Source organism: Syngnathoides biaculeatus, chromosome 15 (assembly GCF_019802595.1).
Source record: "Syngnathoides biaculeatus isolate LvHL_M chromosome 15, ASM1980259v1, whole genome shotgun sequence".
Lineage (NCBI taxonomy): Eukaryota > Metazoa > Chordata > Actinopteri > Syngnathiformes > Syngnathidae > Syngnathoides > Syngnathoides biaculeatus.
In genome coordinates this window covers 12785938-12806202 of record NC_084654.1, presented here as the reverse complement: position 1 = coordinate 12806202, position 20265 = coordinate 12785938, and the positions used below count along the sequence as shown (strand labels likewise).

Below are 20265 nucleotides of genomic sequence, written 5' to 3'. Positions count from 1 at the left end.
ACATGTATGAGGGCAGCAGAACAATGGTGAGGTGTGCCGTTGTTGTGTCAAAAGAATTTAAGGTGGAGGTGGGACTGCATCAGGGTTCCGCCCTGAGCCCCTTCCTGTTTGCGGTAGTAATGGATAGGCTGACAGACGAGGTTAGACTGGAATCCACTTGGACCATGATGTTCGCAGATGATAGCGATATGCAATTAAAGCAGGGAGCAGGGGGAGGAAAAATTAGAAAGATGGAGACATGCATTGGAAAGGAGAGGAATGAAGATTAGTTGTAAAACAGAATATATGTGCGTGAATGAGAAAGGTGGAGAGGGAAGAGTGAGGCTACAGGGAGAAGAGATAGCGAGGGTGGACGACTTCAAATATTTAGGGTCAACAATCGAGCAATGGTGAGTGTGGCAGGTTGGATAGGATTAGGAATGAGCTCATTAGAGGGACAGCCAAAGTTAGATGTTTTGGAGACAATATTTGAGAAAGCAGACTTCGATGGTTTGGACATGTTCAGAGGCGAGAGAGTGAGTATATTGGTAGAAGGATGCTGAGGATGGAGCTCCCAGGCAAAAGAGCGAGAGGAAGACCAAAGAGAAGGTTTATGGATGTGGTGAGGGAAGACATGAGGGCAGTTGGGGTTAGAGAGGAAGATGCAGGAGATAGGCTACGATGGAAAAAGATGACACTGTGGCGACCCCTAATGGGACAAGCAGAAAGGAAAAGAAGTTTATAGGATGTGGGAGGAAACCGAAGTGCCTGCAGAAAACCCACGCAGGCACGGGGAGAACATACAAAGCCCACACAAGCGGTGCCGGGATTTGAACCCCGGTCCTCAGGACTGTGAGGCCAACGTTCTAAGCAGTTGCACCACTGTTCCCCCCTTTACAAGATGAAATTTGAGTGAAAAACAGTAAGCGTCGATCAACTTTTACCATTCAAAGATGCCATGAAACAGATTCCTCTCCCGCAACATTCAGTCACATACTGTTCTTGTTGCTTAGCAACAATTAACCCACTGCCTCATTTTAGGTCCCCTTTCCTATAAACAAATTTTAATCCACAAGGAAAGTGACATTTTCACTGTATCAAATCAGCCTGTCATGTAACTCAATACATTATGAAAGATAACTTTGATGTGGTGTAAAAACCATAAGAGTACAAAACATAACATAGAAACAGCTGATTATGGTGCTCCCAAATATTCTCATTGAAATGTCATTCTAGTATCCATATAAGTGTGGTGGTGCGGCCAATAAAATATCATTCGTTGTATGAGGCACTTTACTGTAGCGATTTGAACGACTAACGCTTCTGAGTAAAGTTTAAAATCCATAGTGGCGACCTCCAGTCTACTTTGAGAGTTGCGACGGCTGCTCTGCTGGGCCCCCAGCTGACATTCAGGAGCAACAAAACAAGCAAGGTTCTGTTACAGTCAAACAAAAGCAGCCGCGAGAGTGCCATACCTCCTGGAAACAGTAGCCTCGCCATTTTAAGAGTTGAGAGAATTGTTTCAAGAACAGGCGCACCCAAAACACAAAGCAGAATATAATCCAAATCAAACGTGAATCCGAGCTGTAAAATGCTGCAATGCATGTTGACATTCCTTTGGAAACCATAGGGCAAAGATAGATTTTTTTTCTTCCAGAAACAGTCCCGTAGTTCTTAAAAGTTTATTTCCTTGTTCTTTTACACCATGTACATAGAAAAAAAAATAAAACATTGCACTTTCACAATACATTTTCCCTGTAATAACCAGCTATTTCAGTGATTTTGCACTAATTTCCTCATTCACCAAAGAAACTTTGGATGTGTTGAACGTTAACGTACAAAATATTTGGGGGCGTATGCATGCATTTTATGAAGTGTATTTTATATGGTAAAGACTAACTGTACATGTCTATTAAAAAAATGTACCCTTCAACTCTAGTGTTAATAGTTTACAAGGTGTAGTTAGTGATGTCAACTTTTCAATGACCATATTGTCATTGGTGAGTCCAAAACAAATACTCAACAATACCATGGTTTCCATAACATAGGCACAGTAGGCTTTTCATACTTGCATTATTTACACTCTCTCAAACTTTCTAATCGACTTTGGATAGTAATCTTACTCCGGGTTACCAATGGTAATATAAAAGCAAAAATCCTCTGACAAAATCAAAACACACATTATTGATCCAAGCACAAAGATAACCCCAAATGATTATGCGGAACCGAAGAAGAGCAAGCTGCAGAAAAGATGCTCAGTACTGCAAAAGTTCAACAGATATGGTCTCACAGAAAAAGCCCCTTAGCTCCTAAGCGCTGCCAGTCTGGACTGCATTTCTTCAATGTCCTCCTCGGACTCGTCCTCCGAGGCTGCGGTGGCCCCGGACGGCATCTCGGGCAGGGCGTCTGTGACTTTGCTGGGGGCTTTGCCGAGGGCTCCTAAGACAAAGCAGAGCAACCAAACAGAAATTAGCCTGGATTTACACTGAAATATAGTAAAAACAAATAAATAAAACATTTGCTACTCATTGCACTGGCCGCTGTCATCAATTTTCTTTTGCATAATTAAAGATGGATGTGCGTTTAATCCCACTGTAGATTACATTTACAGCTGGTACAGTTCATTTTTTTGTGTATTGCTCGGGTAATAGGCCTGATTGGGATAGGAAGATATCCAATTCCATTTGTTCCTCTACATTGCCATGTTAAATATCTCCCTGAAACCTCGTAATTGTGTCACATAGTGTAACTCCGGCCTTCGTCACATGCACTTCATGAGTCAACTCCGGGACATGTGAAGCTCTCAGACACATCACCTGCTGTGATCTCAAAGAGGATCCTGTCAACTTCTTCCTCCACCGCCTCTTCCATGTCCTCTCCATCTTCCATGCTCTCAAACGTGTCCTCCAGCATTTCCTCAATGATTCCAGCCTGGGTACACAACACAAATAAGCCTATAGTTCGAGTCGTCAAACATCGCTCATTAAATAAAGCCTTATGTTCAAAAATAAGGGCCTCCTCAGTTTATAATGATTCCAGTGTAAGTAGTTCGAGGGTAGGAAAGGTGCCACACTGATGCCTCAGTTCTCGACCACAATCCGTTCCAGAAAACGGTTCGAGAAGTGATTTGTTCGAAAATCAAATCGATGTTTCCCATTACAATGAATGGAAAAAGAAATAATGCGTTCCAAGCCTAGAAATTTCAGCTTTTTAAAGCATTTTTTTCCTTTTCCTGATAATAAATTGCATATTAGAAACTCATGTACAGTTTAAATACTTTATATAATAAAATAATTGAAGAAATATATTTATTTTTTGCTTAAAATATATGTTATATATAGATATGTATGTATATGAAATTAGTAGTAGAGTACGCTAGCCTGGGAGTGCATTGCTGTATCTGTAGCGTCTCAGCCCCCAGCCTTGTAAACTTTTATTAACAAAAGTGCAAAATAACTTTAAACAAGCAACTTGCCTTATTTGGAACTATGATTGGGGGTTAATACGGTAGTCCTCGATAAGAAAAAAAACAACAGTCACTACCAGGACACATCTGTGTACAGAGGCTGCGTAATACAGAACAGCAAAAGTGCGCTGGTTGTGCCGTGCGCGTTATGTCATTTCCGGGTTTTTATCCGGGGGGTGTTCAAATTGACAATAACAAAGCACGTCGTGGGTGGGTCATCTGCTTGCAGCGCGCGCATTGTTATTTCCAGGATCTTTCGGCGCTGTGGGAATTCACAACAAACCGCGTCGTGGGTCAACTGCTCTGGTCACGGGCAATATCTTATTTCGGGAATTTGTAGGGGGCGTTTGTGTACCAATTTTTGTTCGAAATCAGAAGCAAAAAAATCTCGAAATTTTCGCTCGAGAACCAAGGGTTTACTGTAATTTCATACAGTGATAAAAGAAAACTCAGTTCGTCTCATATTTACCGGTAGTATTGTTTCCATTTTCGTTTGCATATTTATGACATGGAATAGTTTTTCCACATATATTTTACTAGAATTATGATTTTCCTACTGCATTAGTGATTTATGAATGGTGTTAGTATTTAAAAACTCCTCATCATCATGGGGACCACCGTTTGACATTATGCAAGGGTGAACAATTTTGGAAAAGCTAACTGTGCAAGAGTGTACCGAGTACTTATTTGTGATGTAAAAATGTCTGCGTAAGGGTGGAGCTATGATTTTGGGAGGAATTCTTTTATTTCTATACTTATTTTAAGGGTAGGTGCTTGAGATGGATCGTCTCATTTTTTAATGTTTCAGTGGACAATTAATTCGACAAAAACGGGTCTTTTAGAGCAGAAGACAGGATTTGTGGGTCTTGGTAAATATGGCCGCAAACCTTCATCATCTCCTTCGATAGATCTCGCATGGTGGCTTGTATCTCTGGGATTTTGACGAGACTCTGCATGGCTTTCATCACCTCGGTGCTTTTCTGCAGGGACCCAGCTACATGCAATAAAGCTAAAAAACAAAACAAAAAAACAATAAAATACATCCTGTCTGCAGTCACATAAATAAATAGTTGAATTGTAATGTTAAACTCACAAAGCTGATTCTTCATGCTGAGTGTCACTGAGTTGAGGTGGGCTTTAGAAGAGTAGAGCTTTGTGACGGCTCGTTTGGACTGAACCATCTCCTTCGCGAGAATCACACAGACGTCCCTCTCACCCTTTTTGGCAGCACTTTTAATGGATCGCTTCACTTTTTCCTGTTCCCTTTGAATATCTGTCACAAAAGATGCACATTTATTGTTCGATTAAGGCTGGATCTATGCTGTGTGGTCCAAACTCTAAGCCCGGAATCTTAGATGAAATTGGAATCTACACCACAACAGTGGGGGGGAAAAAAAAAAAAAAAAAAAAAACACAACATGGAATCAGATATTTTCATAAAATCGCAACTCTTCAAAATATGGATAAAAATCTGCCAATGCGAAAGCAGTTTAAACAGAACGGTTCTATCTCGTGATGTCATCTAAACACAGATTTACACACATCTGTCTGTCCAAACAACACAAACATCTGTTACAAACGACAGGGAAAGCATAGATAAACTATTTAATGTGATATAAATATGCTACAGTAGTGGTCTGACCATTGTTAAATAAGCAAAATAATCACAGGACGAAGTGATCTGTACCACTGTGTTAAATCAAAGGGGAGTCAGTCCATCCACATCAACTAAATGGAATGTAATGTTCATGTTTGTATTGATAATTTACCATTGTTTACATCAGTGGATACTTGTGTTTTTTTGTCCATGCAATTGTAGATCTGCACATGCTGGTTGGTTCATGTGTGCATGGAATGTGAGGAAAAGAATGATGAATAAAGTGTTCCTTCTGATTTGTTCCAGGGATGTTTTGATGTATTTTAAGGGGTTAAACGAGATTATTGTTCATTTGTGTCACTCAGCAAGGTGTCATAATTCATTATTAGGTCAGGAGAGGGGAAAAAAGAACCCAAAAAACTCATAACTAATTCAGGTGATTATACAAGTGGATTTGGATTAGTAAATATTTAAAACATTATTGCAGGATTAATAGTGAGTGGAACATTGTGGAAATAATGACATTTCCTTACCGTGAATTTGTCTATCTATTGTTCTTGATTCCTTCCTTATTTTCTGGGACCACTCTTTTATCTAGAACGATAAAACAAGGTGGGGTAAAAAATAGGTCCAAACTTAAAATTGTTTGGAAAAAAAATGTTCAATTGCATTTATTACAATGTGAGTCAAGTCTTATGAAATGCTCGAAATGTCCTCCAACACTGTGACATTCCTCAAACCTTTGCTGAAACTTGTGGACAGAAGTACTCAAATCCCTCATTAGCATCAATTTATATAAAAGCTATCGAGATCAACTCTTCTAGTCGTATCAAACAAGGGTTAAGACTTCAAAAATACAGTTTCAAGGAAAGTCTTGGGGTTTCAAAGTAGGGTTTACATCTAGGTTTGGGGTTAAATTTCTTAATCACGGTTTCTAGCTGGGCCAATTTGTGTTTGTGGATTTGTTTACACGGAAAACACCCGACATGTCCCTATCCCCCATACTTCCTCCTTATAAATTAATCCATTAATTGTATCCTACTTTTCCCGCATGCACAACAAGTGTCAAAACAACAACTGACCCAAACCTGATGTAATTGCCCTGGTTCTTTGCGACTACAAATGTGAGAGCGATCATCTCGGCGTTCGGGCTCGAAATCAGCTTTGTTTACATCGAGGTGGATGGCAGGCTATGACAGCAGCTAACGTGGCTTAGTCTAGCGCTACACGTATTAATGACTTGCGACCCACACGCAAGTTATACACAAATTCAAGCAAATGTGCATTCGCTTTTCGCCATTTGGCTAAGCAATGCGCTCGAGGACTGTACGGCGATTTAGTGAGCGCTGACATTATTCTATTTAGCGAAGCTAACGCTAACGTGTTTGACTTTAATACGGGTTTTTGAAAACTACCACTCGGTTGTTTAGGACTCGCTGCTTACCATCTCTTTCGGTGGCTTCTCCGGTGTTCTACCGAACAGTCCCATTGTGCCAAAATGCCTTATATAGCAGTTTGTTAGCCTAGTTACTGGGAGTCGACGGCTACCTGGAAGTGTTATCAGAGTAGCACTTCCTGTTCTCCTTCAATCGGCTCAGTGGGGATACAACGAAAATACCGTTTTTAATTGAACAATAAGCCGAAGGCAACATTCAGATTAAAAAAAATAAATAAAAAACATGCAAGTAAAAAAATATATATCATCGCTTATCCGCCTGGATACAGCGCAGCTAATTAACACGGCTTTCAAGACATAATTGAGGGAAAATGAATTTGCACGTGCAAAATGGATTTCCTTTGTCAAATCTGAATTTATCCGTTGCATGTTTTATATCTACGTTAAATCTAAGTAAAGTTGTTCGTATGAATTCGTAAATACCTTTACGTTTATTTAAATTAACTTTTTATAAGAGACCACACTTGTGATACGAGCAACAGCAGCATTCATTGCCTCCTCCATAAATTTACACGTCATAGCGCTTTATATCAATTTATAATGAATAATAGCGCAAGAAAGCAACACGACTCCGAGTGGGGGAAAAGAAAAGAATAAAATTGAAAAAAAAAACATCACTAATTGTCTCCGTCATCGTTGCACTGTTGTGACGTTTTCAAAGAGTCCCATTTCCAGCGAGTTCTAGATTGTTCTGTTATCGATCGCCGCACGCACCAATCGCGTAGTGGCAGTGAGGGCGACACACCAATCAGTGACGTGAGAAGGCGGGTCTTAAACCTTTGGCGATGTTTAGGGTTCTTCTCAGAGTGGGAGATTCCGGTGTGTTCATCGTCGCCCTCAGGATTACGCCGGATGAGTTGGCTATAAACAGCACGAATTACATAAGAGCGAGTAATTTACTCCGCGCCCTTTTAGTTGGCTGGCGTGTTGCTTTTCAGAGGAGACTTGCATTTCTTTTTATTTGAATAGAATCGAGTAATATTTTCCGTTTTTTTCCCCACAAAGGCGACAAGTGCGTCAGGATAAGTTTCTCAGGAGGGTAAATAAGCGCTTCCATCATGTCAGTGGTCGGCATTGATGTGGGTTTCCTAAACTGCTACATTGCCGTGGCCAGGAGCGGTGGCATCGAGACCATCGCCAACGAATACAGTGACAGATGCACGCCGTGAGTATAAAAATAATGAAATCAATGTAAAAGCCTGGCGTCATCAGGGTGAAAAAGCAGAGCCATTGGAGTTTGTTACGCAATGTGTGCGTCTTGTGTGACGCTCTGACGAGCGATGCTGGCGCAAGCTGCAACCGGGGATGCTGCTGGCTTCGGATGGGATGAGAAGGCCTTTTACATTCAGCCTAAGCAGGTTAACAGAGGTCAAAATGTCCTCATAAGGTATTGAACAGACTTGACAGTGGAAGTGATCTGATAATTTACACAACTGTCTTCTATTGTCCAGTTCTGCTCAAACTTGTCCGGATCGGCTATCGAGGCAACTTGCCGTTCATGTGGCGTGTTATTTAATTTCTAATGCTGTAACAATAGTGAGGAACCTGTCTATGCCTACTAGGTCCATGCATTATCTTTCCCTCACAGGCAAAACCATCCAAACAGATGGAAGACGGTTCCACAGTCCTCTGTCAACATTTTGGTGCTGAATGAAGATACTCTTGCTTCCAACTTTCCAAAAGCATACGCAGCAGTATCTCCTCTGTAAAGACTTGGACTTTGGAACTGTTTTGGTTCCAGTAGAAGTGCGAGTCAAGGTGCCATTGAGCCACCCCCCCATTTGAAGATGTGCAGCACGATTTGTGTGCCCTTTTCACTCTTACCTTCATAGTCTCACATGTGTGTGATGTGGTTCTATAATAAAAAGTGTTAGTGGAATTTCCCTTTGACTGATATTAAAATAACAAGCGCTTCTTGTTTTTACTGTACAGATAATTTTGTCACAATTACACAAGCTTTTCTCTTTTTGTCTGAAATGTAGTTAAACCTTTTTTAGGGGTTAAAAAAACCAGTGCGGTAGTTTTGTGGTGTCACAGTTGTGAGGTCTGGGTTCGAATCTCGGCTTTCCTTCCTCCCAGATTCCTCCCAAAACATGCACTTTAGGGTTCATTGAAGATTCCAGTCCATCTGTGTGAATTTGAATATGAAAAGTTTTTTGTCTGATTGGCTGGTGACCAGTCATGGGTGTACCCCACCGCGAGCCCAAAGTCAGATGGGACAGGCCCCAGCTCACCGTCTCCATCTGTGGATGGATAGATCCATCATTCCTCCCGTGAAGGATAATGATGACAAATGGCCTAAAATGAAAGTTTTTGAACGTGAACAATCCTGCGTCTGGATGCGTGTCATCAGACTTCCCTTGTGAAATGTTTGTCATCGAAAAACTGGCTTTCTGCTCTCACGCTGACAGTTAATGCATTTGTTCTCCGTTGGCCACGCATTTTAGCTGGATTATTTCTCCATAGTCTACTTCATTTGCTGATGCACTTGTCTCTCCTCATCCTCATCAAGGGCTTGTGTCTCTTTTGCCGCCAAAAATCGCATCATTGGAAACGCCGCCAAGAGTCAAGTAAGGACAATCGGATATCGTCCCCTTTGTCAAAGTGACTGTCATGTGAATTGACTTTAATGTGCATGTGATGCTTCTCCCCCAGGTGATAACAAACTTCAAAAACACAGTCCACGGCTTCAAAAGGTTCCACGGCAGAGCATTTGACGACCCCTTTGTGCAAGCAGAAAAAAACAAACTGCCTTACAGTTTGCATAAACTGCCCGATGGAAGCACTGGGCTTAAGGTAAAGTGTTTATAAAATTGGATTGATATGTTTTCACATTTTCCTCCATCATTTTGTTCACGTACTGTATGTTAACCTGGATATGAAACATTTGTGTTAATATCTTTTCATAGAAGTATGCAATCATTCCTCCAAAGATGATTCTTTTAGATTTAGCCACCGACAAAGTAATATAAAAAGATACAGAATTCATGATTTATTCAGATCATCGACATATGCAACGTATCAACTCTGGAGTTACACTGAGCATTTAAATGTTTCCTTTGCTGGTTTCCCAAGGTTTAAAGAACAATAAATAAATTCATATGAGGTGTCCCAAAAGTTAGTTGGCACTTTAATTTAACATTTAAAAAAGGCATGAAAGGGGATGGTGAGAAAGAATCGATGGATAAATGGAAGATGGAAGGTAGGAAGAAAGTATGAAAGACACGGATCGTGTGAATGAACGATGGGGGCAAGGATTTAGGTATGAAGGAAGAAAGGGGCTCCTTGTGGTGACCGCCCTGCGTCCCTGTGCGTGGTGCCCTGTTGACCGGGCCCACCTGGGGGTGGGGGGCCTACCCTGACCCATGCTTCCTCTTGGGTAGATGAGGCAGCGTCTGCCTGTCATTACTGTGCCTGCCCAGCAACTCTGGGACACTTTTAGCGCTGATTCACTAGCGTGTCTCCATAGAAACACACCCATGGGATTGAGTTGCTTGGCGTTGGGACAGCACACACGGTAGCCGTGCCTGGCTCACTAACCCTGTCTTGGAAGAGCATTCCTACCTCACAAGGTGTATAATGGCGTCACCATCACAGTTCACCAGTTCACATAATATACAATTGATAGAACCAGACTCCTACTACTGGATGTAACATTATTGGTTATATACCATCGTACACTGCTATTGTGATACCCGGCCCACCTCCCTGCCATGTTTTCTTTTCTTCTCTATTTCTTTGTTTGGACTTCTTAAATCTTGTTCTGTCTGACAGGATATTCCAATATATATAACTTCAAAGGGGGCGGCATGGTGGATCAACTAGTAAAGCGTTGGCCTCACAGTTCTGAGGACCTCGGTTTGATCCCGGCCCCGCCTCTGTGGAGATTCCATGTTCTCCCTGTGTCTGCGTGGGTTTTTTGCGGGCACTCCGGATTCTTCCCACATCCCAAAAACATGCAACATTAATTGGACACTCTAAATTTCCCCTAGGTGTGATAGTGAGTGCGAGTGTTTGTCTCTATGTGCCCTGTGATTGACTGGGAACCAGTTCAGGGTGTACCCTGCCTCCTGCCCGTTGACAGCTGGTCAAGGCTCCAGCACTCCCCGTGACCCTCATGAGGATAAGCGGCAATGAAAATGGATGGATGGATAAGTATAAAGGGATAGCTTGTTTAACAGAAAAAAAAATGTTCGAGAATAAAAAGATGTTCAGATCCTCGAGGTAGCCAAACAGGAAATGGAAAAAAGGAACGAAACTAGAACTCTAGCTAGAAACCTTACCACGAGCTTGATCCCAGTTTTGAAACCCTACTTAGAAGCCATAATCCTGACCTCAAACCTGACTTTGAAACCCCAACGCTTTTTTTTGTCTACTGTTTTGTAAACCTTTCTTTAAAATGCACTAGCCTTGAAACCCTATTTTGGAGCCCCAGTATTTGCTTGGTACTACTATTGCCCAAGAGTCCATCTGAGATGCTTGTATTGAATTGTGTGGTGCTGTGTTGGGCATTTAATATAATAAGATAATTCACAAGATTTAAGTGTTTAATGAATGAAATTGTAAAAATTAAATGTAATGAAATGGAAATAATTTGAACATATAGTGTGATTTTTTTTTTTTTTTGCCCTCCTGGTCCCTAAGTCTGATATAAAATGTTAAAAAAAACCTAAGGTCAGAATATTGAATATTGCACCTAGTTTCTGAAGAAATTCTTGATTTAGAGAGCATCACATAACCTATGGGATTAATGGAAAAGTGTATTTCCCAGGTACGTTATTTGGACGAGGACAAGGTGTTCACAGTGCAGCAAATCACAGGAATGCTGCTCAGCAAGCTGAAGGAGACGTCAGAGGGCGCCCTGAAGAAGCCCGTGGTGGACTGCGTGGTGTCTGTCAGTCAAGCAAACACAGCTGTGGATTTGTGACGCACAAGCTTCAGAGATTGAAGCACGTGTTTGTGCTCTGTGTTCCGCAGGTCCCCTGCTTCTTTACAGATGCCGAACGGCGCTCTGTGTTGGATGCAACACAAATAGCAGGTCTCAACTGTTTAAGGCTAATCAATGACACCACTGCAGGTCAGTGAACGTCACACTTGAGCCAAATCTTGCTTGTCCACAGTCTCTGAAATTGAGGCAAAAAAAGTAAAGTTTGAGCTCTTATTTTAATGTGCATGCGTGTCGGCAGTGCAAGTGACAGCACAGGACAGTCACATCTGAGGTAAATTTAGAGTCTCCACTGGATGGATGTTTAGGGGATGCGGGAGAAAATGTAGTGCCTGGAGAAAACCAACGCAGTTGCGGGGAGAACACGCAAACGCCACACATGCGAGGCCGGGATTTGAACCCCAGTCCTCAGAACTGTGAGGCCAATGATGAATAATCAGTTGCTCCACCGTGCCACCAAGAGTAGAATGTGAATAAATTAATGCAATTTCATGGATCAAATATGAGAATTACAGTTGTAAATGTAGCTCAGTGGTTCTGTTCGGGTTTAGGCCAACAGAGAATGTCCTGTTGGCGTGATCACTTTCCACTGCTATACCGCTGGCCTTCATTAGCGTTGTGGGGGTGTTGCAACCTACCCCAGCTGACTTTGGGCAGGAGACGGCGTACACCCTGGACTGGTCACCAGTCAGTTGCAGGGCAGTGATAACAATGAGAACTGAATATAAACTAAGCGCATGATTAGGAGGGGATTGGCATACATTATAGATTTAATGCCATGATCCATACAATATGTGTGTAGGTATATGTGGGAATGCAACCAGTAGGGTAAAATTATGCATTAAATATTCAATATGACTTGGAATGCAACTAGGTGTGTAATGCAATCGTATCTTTTGGTGGACAAATAAAGCAACCATAATTCTTTAAAAAATTATAGCAGGTAACGATAATAATTGTATTTATTTAACAGTGGCGTTAGCTTATGGCATCTACAAACAAGACCTTCCCACTCCAGAGGAGAAACCTCGCAATGTTGTATTTGTGGACATGGGCCATTGTTCTTACCAGGTCGCCATCACGTCCTTCAACAAAGGCAAACTCAAGGTCTGTCGGCATCCATTTATTTCCTCTCAATCTCACCCCGAACCTTATCCTCACTGAGCTTTGCTGGCTTGTTGCTTGGTCACCGTGCAGGTCCTCGCCACGGCGTTCGACCCCTATCTAGGCGGGCGTAATTTTGACGAGGCCCTGGTGAATTACTTCTGCGAGGAGTTCAAAGTCAAGTACAAGCTGCACGTACGAGAGAACCCGAGGGCTGTGCTGCGACTGCATCAGGAGTGTGAGAAGCTCAAGAAGCTCATGAGTGCCAACTCCTCCGACCTGCCTCTTAATATCGAATGCTTCATGAATGACATTGATGTTTCCAGCAGGATGAACAGGTCCAAACGCTAGTTTTCATATTGCTTGACAGCGTTTGAAATGAGTTTGACCATGTTATCAACCCACAGGGGCCATTTTGAAGAGATATGTGCCCAGTATTTAAATCGCGTAGAGATGCCGCTGAAGGCCGCCCTCGAACATTCAAGTACGTTCGTCCGTCCCTGTGATTTAATCCACTCGTGTATGTCACCTAATGTTAAGTCAGCATGTTTTGTGGCAGAGCTGAGCCGAGAGGACATCTGCTCCGTAGAAATAGTCGGAGGCGCCACGAGAATGCCGGCCATCAAAGACCGGATTGCCAAGTTCTTTGGCAAAGATGTCAGCACAACGCTCAATGCAGACGAAGCTGTCGCCAGAGGCTCCGCCCTTCAGGTGCCAATTTTCCTTCTTTTCTTTCTCTCCGCATGACTTTGAATTGCGTGTTATGTTTTGATTATTGTGTCATTTTGTCGTAGTGTGCAATCTTGTCTCCAGCCTTTAAAGTGCGCGAGTTCTCCATCACCGATGCGGTTCCCTTCTCCATTACTCTGCGCTGGAAATCACCAACAAAGGATGGCCTCGGGTGAGGACACATCGCCTCTACAGCTCACGGTTCTCCAACTCATTTCGCAAATACGGCCTAACGAACCATTCAAACTAAGCACACACACACATAAGAAGTACAGTAAAGCCTCGGTTTTTGAACATCCCCGTTTTCGAACGAAAATTTCGAGATTTTTTGCTTCTGTTTTCGACCGAAAATTGGTACTCGAACGCCTCTGACAAAACCCGGAAATAACATTGTGCGCGGCCAAACCAGCTGACCCACGACACGCTTTGTTGTGAATTCCCACGCCGCCGAAAACCCCCAGAAATAACATAATGTGCGCGGCGCAAGCAGCTAACCCACCCACGACAGGCTTTGTTATTGTCTATTCGAACACCCCTCGAAAAAACCCAGAAATAATGTTGCGCGTGGCTCAAGCATTTGACCCACCCACGACGCGTTTTGTTATTGTCTATTGAACACCCCCCGAAAAAAAAACAAAAACGGAAATGACATAACACGTGCGGCGCAATCAGCGCACTTTTGTTATTCTCTATAACGCAGCCGCTGTACACAGACATGTCCCGGTAGTGACTGTTGTTTTTCTTCTCATCTCATTCTCATCATCTCGTATTATCCCCCAGTCATGGCTCCAAATAAATGCTTGTTTCACCCTCATTATTGTTTGTTTAAAGTTATTCTGCCCTTTTGTTCATAAAAAAAAGTTTACAAGGCTGGGGGCCGAGTCGGACAGATAACGGCAATCCACTCCCAGCCTAGCGTACTCTACCACTAATGCATACATTTTAAGCAAAAAATAAATATATTTCAGAAATTATTTTATTACATCAATTATTTAAACTATACATGTATTCCTACTAAGCAGTTTTTTATCAGGAAAAGCTAAAAAAATGCTTTAAAAAGTCAGATCTTTTAGGCTTGGAACGCATTATTTCCTTTTCCATTCATTGTAATGGGAAACATCGATTCGGTTTTTTAACAAATCAATTCTCGAACCATTTTCTGGAACGGATTGTGGTTGAGAACCGGTGCGTAGGTGATATTTGATTATGTTGTTCATATTGTACAGAGTAGCCAGACCCTTCCTATGTCGCGGTACAGGCCTTTTGTGTTCCCACTGCTATCCTCACACCTTTCGTATTTGTCATTATTGATCTTGCCTCAAGTGTCCATGATTTAACTTTCATTTCCTTGTTTTCTTTTTGCTTCAGAGAATGTGAGGTGTTCAGTAAGAATCATGCTGCCCCTTTTTCCAAAGTGATCACCTTCCATAAGAAGGAGTCTTTTGACCTAGAAGCCTTTTACAGCTGCCCTCAAGAGCTTCCATATCCAGATTGTAGGATAGGTAATGTCTGACTTTTCTGTGCAAAATCTCTCTCAGCGATTAACATACTGAAGGATAATGAACCAACCAGCACTGGAGCCTTGAGTTTTAAGTGATCTATTTTAAGTTCAGACACTCTATTCCCACCCCCCTCTGTTGCCAGGATGCTTTTCAGTACAGAATGTGGTGGCCCAGCCGGATGGAGACAGCTCCAAAGTGAAGGTCAAGGTTCGCTTCAATGTTCACGGCATCTTCAGTGTGTCCAGTGCCTCTTTGATTGAGAAGCAGAATGGAGAGAGGGAAGACATGCAGATCGACACAGAACCACTTGTGCAGAATGAAGTCAGAGTAGAGGAACAGGTAGACTGATCTGAAGTTCATATTTCACATTTTAACACTTTTACCAAATAGAGTACAATGAATGTCGTATTCGTCATTTAAATGTCACAGATTTTTATTTTTTTTTCAGACCAAAATGCAGGTAGACCATGAATTCCAAAGCCAGGGGGACCAACCAAATGAAGACAATACTTGCATCAATAAGGTGAGTGGAACAAATCACAATCTTTGGTGTTTTCTTATCCAGAGTCATTATAAATGCGCACGTTTATAATGTCCTTCAATTGACCCCTCTGTGGATATTGCGCAATCTGCGTCACTGACCAATCAGAGGCCAGAGATCTGCATAGACCAAAGCCCGTTTTTGCTCCCGCCATTTTCTCTGACAACATTGAATGGTCCATTATAGGTTTAGTTAGCGTTTTAGCGCGTATTTGGGTTATTTAACAAAAAATATGGTTAAGAGGTGTAGTCACGGACTTTGTAATAGTGACGACAGGTATCCTGAAAGGCTAGTTGGTGGAGTTCGATTCGTACCCTTTCCAAAACCGAAGACCCAGTACAAAAAATGCCTTCGATGGATCAAACTTTGTGGGAGACCGCATCATCAACTAAATCCATCTAATATCAACCTGAACACATATGTTTGCACGAAGGTATGCCCTATATTTGATTTTCAATAGATGTCTCGTATAAATGAATTAGAAGTTCTTCGCAAGCATAACACTGCTGCGTGTGAACGATTGACACACTTATTCTTTGTTGAGCGATATTTAGTGATGATCGGACTGCACAAACGTGTCGCTTTCTTGCTGGCTCGCGGCCGAAGCTTAACCAGACTGTGTTTGCACGAAGATATGCCCTAAATTTGATTTTTAATACACGTCTCGTATAAATGAATGAGACGTTCTCCGCTAGCATAACATTGCTACGTGTGAATGATTGAATGAAATCAGAAGCATGGCGTCTCTCTCAGTTAAGAATGTATTGTATTTAGAATCTATAATATATTGTTGATTTGAATGAAATCAGAAGCATGGAGTCTGTCTCAGTTAAGAATGTATTGTATTGTATTTGCCATTTTTACTGTTTGTCTTACGTCAGCGCACGTGGCGTGAAGTCACTTCAGGAAGCCTGGTTAAGTGCCCTGTACGGAGGGGTCAATTGTAGTCAAAGGTTTTCCTGGATATTGACATGCAGAATGATGGATGAAAGTGATCATCCTTCAAAGAATTAGCTTACATTATTTTTCATAAATAGCGTTATACACATCATGATACCATTGTCTTATTTTACTATTCTGGTCCATCATAAATAACATAGCTATAATATCAGGAGACTAAAACATAGAAATTGTAAAGAGAAGACCAAGAGACGTTCCCTCTGTGTACATACAGTATAATAACAAAAAAATTATGCTTCTTAATGGCCAAGCTAGTCTTAAAAATAATGTCAAAACAGCAGCTAAGTGTGTTCTGGTGCAGGAGGGTGCTGGTGCTGCAGGGGACAAGCAGGATCCAGCAGCAGCAGCAGCAGCAGCAGGAGTGAACAAGGCCAAAGTGAAGGTGAAGGGTGCTGACCTGCCCATTGTGGCCACCAATATTAGACAGCTTGACAGTGAGGTGCTTAGCAACTTTGTCCAGTTGGAGGTGAGTTTCTCAAAAGGTCTTTTTAAAGTTTCTAGATTATCTTCATGCTGACCATATGAAATTGACATCCACAGTCATTTGCATTCTCTGTTTCAATCAATGGTGACTTTGTAAACGGAGTTGGGGTATAGGACCAGCCAAATTTTCTGGCCTATGGGGCAATAAGGATTGAACCCTATGATTTCTGCCTAGCAACAAGTGGCCATTCAATATAGACTTTGAGGACATTTCAATGCACAGTGATACGAGTTTAATTATTTTCTGGCTAAACTTGGTATGCAATTTACCTGTTGTCAAAGGAATTTGCCCCATTGAAGTTATTTAAAATGCCATTTATCTGTAACATTGCTCATGTGTTCCATCCATCCATTCATTATCTGTACTGCTTACTCTCATTATGGTCCCAAGCATGGTGGAGCATTTTTTTTTTTATTCTGTCAGAAAAAGATTTGTCAAAACATTATCTACCATACCTAACGTATGTTGCCTTTTAGGGGCGTGGCCTAGTGAGTCCCATCAGGAGGCAGAGTTGCCGCTAGAGTTCAGTGTGAACGTCTGGGTGTGAGAATGCAGTCTTCACACTTATACTGTTCAATGAATGGCTGTAAATGCAACTCTCCTTGCCCACATTTGAGGGCATTGCAATACATGAATTGCTCAATTGTTTTTATTCATTTAACTTCAGCGGCGGCGTATATGAAGCTCGCTTGTAGCTGAAGTTTAGTCTTGTTATGCAAAACAAGGAATTGACCTCTAACTTGAAAATTCAAAAGATTAGGTCACTTGTAAGTCATGTTACCCGTGTCTTTTGCTGTTGTATGTTGGATCATGGATGTTGTTTTTTTCCCTTCAGAAATGTGTTTTGTATTGTACGAAACAATCTAATGTTGTATTTCTTTCTCAGCGTCAGATGATCGTGCAGGACAAACAGGTGAAAGAGGCGAATGATGCGAAAAATGCTGTGGAAGAATATGTTTATGATCTCAGAAACAAACTGTGTGGCATCTATGAGAAATATATCACACAGGAAGTAAGTGCTTTTTTTGTTTTATTGTTATATATTTGGAAGAGTCAGCATATGGATGTTGATTCTTAAAATGTGTGTGCCACTCTTAGGATAGCAACAGGTTGACGTTGCTACTGGAAGACACAGAAAACTGGTTGTATGAGGAAGGGGAGGACCAATCCAAAGACGTCTATGTGGAAAAGCTGAATGCACTCAAAGTTTGTTTTATATCACTTTGTATTTTACATGGAAGAATTTGTTAACAGGTTATGTATTATTCTGAGAGGATAGTGTTTGTTTACAGTTGGTGTATGCTTGTCTTCTGTAGAGTTTGGGTCAGCCGATTCAAGACCGGCACAGGGAGCATGAGGACCGGCCGAAGGCTTTTGAGGAGCTTGGCAAGAGGCTACAATGCTACATGAAGTTTTTGGAATCTTATAAGCAGAAGGTGAACATTATTTTTCACGTGTATTTTGTGAGTCATGGGACTTGCATGCAAAATGAAAGTATTGCATTGCAACGCAAGACTGACCCTGTGTATGGTCTAGTATTAGACATTAAATATTATTAGATGGGGTTGCATTCATTGCTAAATTGGATACCGTAATTTCCGCCCTATAAGCCACGAATTTTTTCCCACTCTTTCAACCCTGCGGCTTATGCGGTGATGCGGCTAATGTGTGCATTTTTTCTAATGCCCGCAATGGGGCACTCAAGCGAAAAAGGTAAGGGTAAGACTGTGAAAAATATGTGCCGAGGAAGTGACTTTTACCAGTATGGCCCTGTTAGCGCTGCGCTCGCGTGTTACTGCCGTGTCTCAGTGATTTTTTTTTTTTTTTTTTCCCAGTATGTTTTTTTTTAACCGGCCCTGTTAGCGCGACGCTAGCATTAGCGCAGCGGCGCTAGCATTCAAATCTCTATGTAGTGTGTACCATCTTTCTTTGTAAATATCATCTCATGTTTCAATGTGGGTTTCAATGTGGGAACTTGCGGCTTTTACACAGCTGCGGCGTATGTATGCACCAAATGGTATTTCCTTTCCAAATGTACTGGGTGAGGCTTATAAACAGGTGCGCTCTGCAGGCTGGGAATTTCGGTATCTACTTTGATTTCTATTCTTCAAATGTGATTCCAAATTCTCCACAGGATGAGCGTTATCTCCATTTGGCTGCAGAAGATGTCAGCACTGTGGAGAAGTGCTTGAATGACAGCATGGTGTGGATGAACAGCCAGATAAATGTGCAGAGTAAACTAGCCATCACTCAAGATCCAGTTGTCAAAGTAGCAGACATCATTTCTAAAATACAGGTTTGTGATGTCGCTTCTTACCTGAGTTATATGAGTCACGGTACATCTGCTATGAGCTCAAAATGTATGATCCCTGTGCAGGAAGTGCAAGATGTGTGCGCTGCAGTGATCAACAGGTCTAAGCCCACAGTGGAGGAGACACACGAGGGGACTGATCAAAACAGCGGCGCGCCGAATAACGGCCCGATCGCCAACCAAAGCCCAGATGGGACGGGGGACGCCAAAGGGAGCCAGCACACAAGACATCCGGCAAAGGAGATGGAAGTGGACTAAGGAGATTGTCTGGCATCTCTGCATCTCTGTGATGACCATCAGTGACCATGTAGGCTGTAGGGATAGTGTTACAGTACCTGGGACCACTTCTCAACCCTCACCGGCCACACAGGTGGATTTGGTGGCTTTGTTTCTCTCCGCAATTTCAGTTTGCACTCTTATGCCCATCTTCATGTGTGACTATGGTGTGGTTCCCCTTTCAAAAGCTTTTGATTATTAAAGAAGCCATGCAATAGATTGAAATGTTTTACCTTTCCCTTTCAGGAAGAATTGGCTTTCTGTGTCTTCTATTGTAGCGTGTGACTACCCCCAGGCCCCTGTTCCCTCTCCTTTCCCCAGGAAAACCAGAGTAGCAAACAGCTGTTACCAAACTGTTAGGTTGTATGCTGTAGTACTAATTCAGTATATATTTGTATGTAATAAATTTGGGACTATATGTTTAAGTCTATAAAATTAAAATTCTATTTTAATATTTAATTAAGAAGCCATCATCATGTTTACGGTACACAAGAACACATTCCCAATTGTAGCATGGGCTAATTTATAGTCTGTAGGAAGTGATGGGCTACCTATTTTCTTGTCGACTCTCTTGCAAGTTTCCGTTTAGGATTTAAAGTTGGAAAAATAAACTCATCTAGCTGTAAAATTACGAGTCATCTATTGTGCAATCATTTTGAGTGCCTGAAAAGAAATAAGTGACGTTTACCAAGTGAAATATTGATATGTTGAAAAGAAAATACAGCAAGTTGTAGATAACTGATTATCATCAATCTGCTCCTGTTGAATAAAACAAAAGCTGTAAGATGTTTTTCCACTTAATCCATTAACTGTAGAAAATATGAACCGAACACGATTTTGTGTAGGTTGAAAAACAACCATAACTACGATGTAATCGGTGGTGAAAAAACAGAAAGGTGTTGGGCAGCAGGGCTT

General features: G+C 41.8%; 2 protein-coding genes across 2 annotated transcripts; one reads left to right on the top strand and one right to left on the bottom strand.

The window, feature by feature from the left end:
- Positions 1 to 1645: 1645 nt before the first annotated feature.
- chmp3 (charged multivesicular body protein 3) lies at positions 1646 to 7178 on the bottom strand. The gene is made up of 6 exons (XM_061843917.1): positions 6487 to 7178; positions 5576 to 5636; positions 4539 to 4718; positions 4333 to 4454; positions 2796 to 2910; positions 1646 to 2418 (listed from the first exon to the last, which is right to left on the bottom strand). The coding sequence occupies exons 1-6, from the start codon at positions 6529 to 6531 to the stop codon at positions 2282 to 2284; spliced, it is 660 nt and encodes a 219-aa protein (XP_061699901.1). The 5' UTR covers positions 6532 to 7178; the 3' UTR covers positions 1646 to 2281.
- On the top strand, positions 6213 to 19986 carry hspa4l (heat shock protein 4 like). The gene is made up of 20 exons (XM_061843916.1): positions 6213 to 6381; positions 7504 to 7663; positions 9011 to 9068; positions 9154 to 9294; positions 11270 to 11392; positions 11476 to 11575; positions 12417 to 12550; positions 12641 to 12885; positions 12955 to 13031; positions 13107 to 13258; positions 13342 to 13448; positions 14645 to 14778; positions 14921 to 15117; positions 15227 to 15301; positions 16581 to 16745; positions 17650 to 17775; positions 17862 to 17969; positions 18080 to 18199; positions 18898 to 19059; positions 19141 to 19986. The coding sequence occupies exons 2-20, from the start codon at positions 7557 to 7559 to the stop codon at positions 19330 to 19332; spliced, it is 2523 nt and encodes an 840-aa protein (XP_061699900.1). The 5' UTR covers positions 6213 to 6381; positions 7504 to 7556; the 3' UTR covers positions 19333 to 19986.
- The last annotated feature ends 279 nt before the right edge of the window (positions 19987 to 20265 follow it).